General features: G+C 35.1%; 1 protein-coding gene across 6 annotated transcripts in view; it reads left to right on the top strand.

Annotated features, from left to right (window-relative positions):
* LOC106868434 (inversin) overlaps positions 1-6,000 on the top strand; it is a 385,976-nt gene that overhangs the window by 177,329 nt on the left and 202,647 nt on the right. For all 6 annotated transcript variants that reach the window (XR_001409281.2, XM_014913697.2, XM_014913696.2 and 3 more), the window contains one exon: positions 5,291-5,356. Coding sequence is in view for 5 of the 6 variants with exons in the window: in XM_014913697.2 (XP_014769183.1) it covers positions 5,291-5,356 (66 nt within the window). In the remaining variant the exon portion in view is untranslated. The remainder of the gene's footprint in view (positions 1-5,290; positions 5,357-6,000) is intronic.

Below are 6,000 nucleotides of genomic sequence, written 5' to 3'. Positions count from 1 at the left end.
TGACACAGTGTGACAAGGCTGACCCTTTGAATTACAGGCACAACAGAAACAGGAAGTAAGAGTGAGAGAAAGTTGTGGTGGAAGAGTACAGCAGGGTTCGCCACCATCCCCTGCCAGAGCCTCGTGGAGCTTTAGGTGTTTTCGCTCAATAAACACTCACAACGCCCAGTTTGGGAATCGAAACCGCGATCCTATGACCACGAGTCCACTCACTGGGCCATTGCGCCTCCACCCATCCAACTAACTAAGCAAGTATTAAGTTTTTGTTTTGCTTGTCAAAGCTCTTTCATTGTTATTTGCAACCTTTTCAATGACACACTGACACACATATATACACAAATAAATTCACAAGCATGCACACAAACACATGAATATGCAGACTACATACATACATGCACAAACACATGCACAAGCTGGTATGCACACACACAATAAGATCTCAAACAGACAAATACAGCCTCTATAATGGACTAAGTCAATAGTCATTGAAAGGGTCACAAGTAGCAATGAAAGAGCTTTGACAAACAAAAACAAAACAAATTAAATGATCGATTATTTAATTGGATATTTAACCAATTGGCTAATAATAAAGGAGTGGAATTGAACCAGTGCATGTGTTAATTATATAGGCAATAATGACTCTCCCTAGACACAACAAAATTTGCTTCAGCATGCAAATTCACATAAAGAGTCATGCAAACCAGATACAAAAACCATTTAAAATAAGGTTATTAATTAATAGAAATGTTTGACTTGTAAATAAAAGAATATTTCAGTTTTGAAAAGAAAAGCTTGTGTATGTTTTATAACAGACCTAAGAAAGTGTATGAGTTGAAAAAAACAGATACAAAGAACAATTTCAATATTGATGGAAGCATGTTCAAATGGGTAGTAGCAGTTGTAATATCAGTTACATAAATGGAAAAACCATAGTTTAATGATGATATCTATACTATATATAAAACAGAGATGTGTGTGTAATCGCTTATCATGTGAAAACGGCTTCACTATTTACTTCCATACTTGTGATGCATGAATAATTTGACCTTGGATAAATGTTAGGCTCTTTATTTGATTTTTTACATTAAAAATAAAAAATATTGCTTTATATTTATGATTCACTTCTTTAAAAAGGTTCCTCAATGCCAGCTTCTGGTATTGACGTAACACATGCCAGTTATCTCTCGCTTTCTCTTGCTTTCTCTCTCTATCTCTTTCACACTCCCTTAAAAACACATGTCACTTATCTCTCGCTTTCTCTCTCACACTCCCTTAACCCTAACCCTGCTGTCTGCTACCTAACAGATCAGTGCTGTCGCTGACTAACGTCCTTTCCCGCTTTCGTCCTTTCCCTCTTCCCTTACGGAAATTGCCAAATTGATGGAAACAAACGCTGAAGCAAAAAGGAGGATTGGTATCGAAAGATCGCCAACAGAGTGTGAGTGAATCAAGAGGTGTGTTGTCATATGCATCCATCATTTTTAGATGTATGTGTGCATGTGTGTGTGTGAGACAGAGTGAGAGAGCAGTGTGTATGTAGTATTTACTCTCTCTCTCTCTCATACACACGCACACACACACACACATACAAAGATGTATGCATATTTATGCATGTACGTATACATGACAACAAACCTCTCTATCATTCTCTCTCTCTCTCTCTCTGTCTCACACACACACACACGTCCATTTCATCTGTGTGATACTCTGTGTGTGTGTGTGTGTGTGTGTATACGTGCGTGCGGGGGGGGGGTCCACAATCGCCAATTATTTCAGTTACTCTTGTGAGGATATTCACGTAAATCATTTTTTCATTTAATCCCCATTTTAATTTTCGTAAAAGTTTCCAAGTACCAATGAGGCTTTCTAGCGCATCTTCAATTTTCCCATTCATGAGAGACGCCCAGCCATCATTTATCTGAGAGTACATCTACAGAATGTCCTCAAATTTCTATACAATATATTTTGCTTTTTTTCTTCCAGTATATAAGCAACAATTTCATTCCCGGGCAACGCCGGGTGCCTCTGCTAGTATTAATATATAAATGTTAATGATTAAAGGCTTAAATGTTCTTTCTTAATGAATCGCAGACTAATAATGATTAAAAGAATGAGAATTTGATTCTGAATTGATGAATAATATCCTCTAATGCTGTCAACTAGAGTAGTTGGTTTTGTCCATCCGCACAGCTCAGTCAATAAAACATTAGGCTTTTCATTTGAATGTCTTAGGTTCAAGTCCCTCTGTAAGGGACATAATTTTGACATTTGGAAGCACACCCTAGTGTGTGCCATTCCATACAAAGGAAGTCTCTCTGACCCTACCAACTACGGTTTTATTAATGCTTTCACCTTTAACATTGCTAAGGCTAGAGGACAGCCATTAATTATAACATTTTGCAATGCCTTTAATCTCTTTTTCTCCACAATGACCACTAGTATAGCTTCCACAGAACCAGACTCACTGGATACCTACTTTCATAAGTCACTCATCAACGAACTCTCACTTTAGATAAGTTCAATGAAAGCAATGTTGTTGCTCTAAACAGCAGCAAAGCTTTCAACTATATCTTTTGTGCAAATCTGCTATGAAAACTATTCATCTACTGAATCCACCCATCTCCCATCTCTTGGATTGGTAGCTTTCTATCTAATCATGTCATCGTAGCATATGTTGATGAAGGTCTTTCTATTCTACTCTCTGTCAACTCCTCAAGCTTTGGTTTTTGTTCCTCCACACTTTTCCCTTGATACACCAATGACCCCCTTCCCACTCCAGCAATGCCCACTCTTACACACATGACATGGCTCTTCATTCCTTCCTAACTTTTTCCAGCTATGCATCATCCATTTACAATCTAGACACACTACATGCAACAACTGCATTGACTCTATAAATGAAGACCATGATAGCATCCTCCAGTGGAGCCATGCCCACACTGCTTCTCTTTTCACAACAAAAAAGCTCAAACATTACTGCTATCAAGAAAATACTGTCATATCATACAACTCCACTGAACATTAGCAGCATTCAGTTGGAGTCCTCATGGTCACTTCAGATTCTAGGCCCCATTGTCACCAAGAATTTCTCTCCTGGCATAAGCATTTGCTTACCATAATTAGGACTACATCCCAAAAACTGGCCTTCTCTTCAGGACCAGAAAATGTTTTGGCTCCCAGCAGCTTTTGACACCCTACAAGGATTATGTAAGCTTCACTATGGAATATTACTCATTCATCTGTGATATTACTACTGCTATGCAAGCAGACATCTTGACCAACCACTAATGGACGCACATCAGCTTCTGACACACAGTTATGTTATCTCCTTTACCTTTTCTATCACAACCCTATTGGCCTCTGTTCCTCAGAGCTGGTTGGATTCATACTTCCACCATTCAGGCACTCCTTGTCCCATTCTTCATTTCACCTCTTGTCAACATTGTTGTGTCCACAGTAACTTCTATGTTGAATCCTTTCTGACCAGAGCATTGGTCCTTTGGTATCTTCTTGCTCATATTTTTCCCTGTAGCTGTTGACAAGCAATAGTTTAAAAGGAATATTAATGACATCAGGCATACTGATCCTGGAGGACATGCAAAAATCATGGGTACTGCCCCTTCCTCCAGACTCAGCAAGTAAAAGAAAAGAAAGAAAAAATAAGTTGTATGCTTGTAAAAATTAAGCATGACATATTGCCAGACAATATGGGCTTTTGTTGTATGAGCTGCAAATTCATATCTAAATTACATCTAATGTTGCTGTTGAAAAGTCGGGTGGTGTATATTGTTTATTGTGTTATAGTTCATATGAAATAACATGCTGTTGGAAACAAGAACAAGTACAGCTATTACTGACAGAATAGTAATGTATTAGGATTGGTGAGTTTTGAAACAACAGAAGCACATAATTTAGCTGACATACATTTTGGATTGTGGCCAAAAGGTGCAGTCATGGAGTGAAGAGAATTGTTTTGTTTTTTTTTCCTTTAATAGTAAATTTGTTATTAGCTGCTGTTATAGAATGAATACTTTGAAAAATATAGCCAAAAAGCTTTTCTTTTTTTTGTGTGTGTTATTGAATGAAAAATGTAGGAGAGTAAACCCAATCAATTTGATGAAGTCCTTTGAAAAGTTTTTTCTCATACTTGTGATTTGGTGCTGTAATAATTGATGATAATGAACCAGCGAAAGCCATGTTTATTTTATATTTTTCATATATTTTTAATTTCACAAATTTTTCACCAAAACAAAAAAAAATGTTTACATGCTTAGAAAGTTAACAAATTTTGCTGCTTTTTGACCATTTTACGAAGAATTACATATTTGTGTACATATAATCTGCTTAGGTCACTCAATATTAGGACAGGACTGAAGAACAGAAAAACTGCTTCATGTTTTTTTCTTATCCTAATTTCTAACACTGAAGTTATTAGCTGTGAATAATTACCTAAATTGATTTGTTGCTTCAGATATTGATTTCCTGCAGCTGATCAATTACTTGTCAACTTTCTCAAATATCCATAATGCATAACTGAAATGATCCAATCAGTGGAATACTGCTAAGCCTGTTATCTTTTTCTGTCAGTTATTTTTTTCATTTGCTTCTTTTTAAATATTGTAAATTTTTATAAATTTTTAATGACTTGTTGCCTTTTGTTAGAATTCTACTTCACGAACATTGCCTGTTGCTCCCCTGAGAATTCCAATTAAGCGACACTAAAGTTATTGATTGATAAATTCTGGTTTTGTTCCAGTAAGTGATAATATTATTGCTAGTCTCCATCAACAAACTAGATCAAATATCTATATTGGTTGAAATAGAACATAAATTCTTTGTACAGAGATAATATATACAAATTTCTATCATAAAATAACCACCAATAATTTTTTTCATTAAATTAATATTTATTGCCTTGTTAAACTGAAAATAAAAAAAAAATTGCAGGTTCTACAATTATGTAGACTGTTATATAAGAACACACTTTATTAGTGTTGGCAACATTGTTTATATATTATATACCATTAATGGAAGTGGCTAAATGCCAATGTATCAAAGCATAAATGCACTTTATTGTAATTTCAGAGATTTGTTTGTTCTTATGTTGCTTTATTAAAATATACCTAAGATGATCGGAGATATTAAAATGTTAATGGTTACCACTTTCATTTCATTCATTTTGATATAAAAGTGTTACAATACAGTAAAGAAAATATATACTGCCTCTGAATATATATTCTTTTAATTCATTGTTTCTGTTATTTTTTTTCTTCTGCTTTTTCTTCTTCAGAGAACAGCACTTCACAGAGCAGCATCCTATGGCAATATTGATCATGTAAAGATGCTTATTAAACAAGTAAGTTACTAGAAATTAGCATGTCTACAAATCTCTTTCTCCCTCTCTCTCCTGTTCCACTCTTTTCTTCTCTCTTCTTCCTTCTCTCTTACACCACACACACACACACACACACACACTCTCTCTCTCTCTCTCTCTCTCCCTCTCTCTCTCTCTCTTTCTCCCTCTCTCTCTCTCTCTCTCTCTCTCTCTCACTCACTAATACCTTGCTTAACAAAACTAGGTTCCATTTTTTTTTCATCTCACTATCAGAAACTTCATTTTCAGATGAACGTAAAACAGTCAAATATAATTTTTAAGTAGATAAGTTCTTTTAATTATTAGAAATTTTTTTATTTAAAATACAGTAGACCTACACTTACACACACTCACATGCACGCACACACACACACACACACACACACATACACACACACAAACACACATTTCTTTGAACAAAATTATTACTAATTTAATCAAAGATATATATATATATATACTTACTTTACTTTATGTAAGTTATAAAAATTATGAAACAGTAAAACATATGGTACTACTATTTCTGTTAGATTTTTATTTTTATGAAAAAGAACATCAATAGTTGACTTATTCACCTATGAAACTCTAATTTTTCTCTTTACCCATTCTCTCCTGCCGTTTCAGAT

The sequence above is a fragment of the Octopus bimaculoides genome, chromosome 1 (genome assembly GCF_001194135.2).
Source record: "Octopus bimaculoides isolate UCB-OBI-ISO-001 chromosome 1, ASM119413v2, whole genome shotgun sequence".
NCBI classification, from domain to species: Eukaryota; Metazoa; Mollusca; class Cephalopoda; order Octopoda; family Octopodidae; genus Octopus; species Octopus bimaculoides.
The sequence above is the reverse complement of the archived record's forward strand: the minus strand, read 5'-3'. Positions and strand labels throughout refer to the sequence as shown.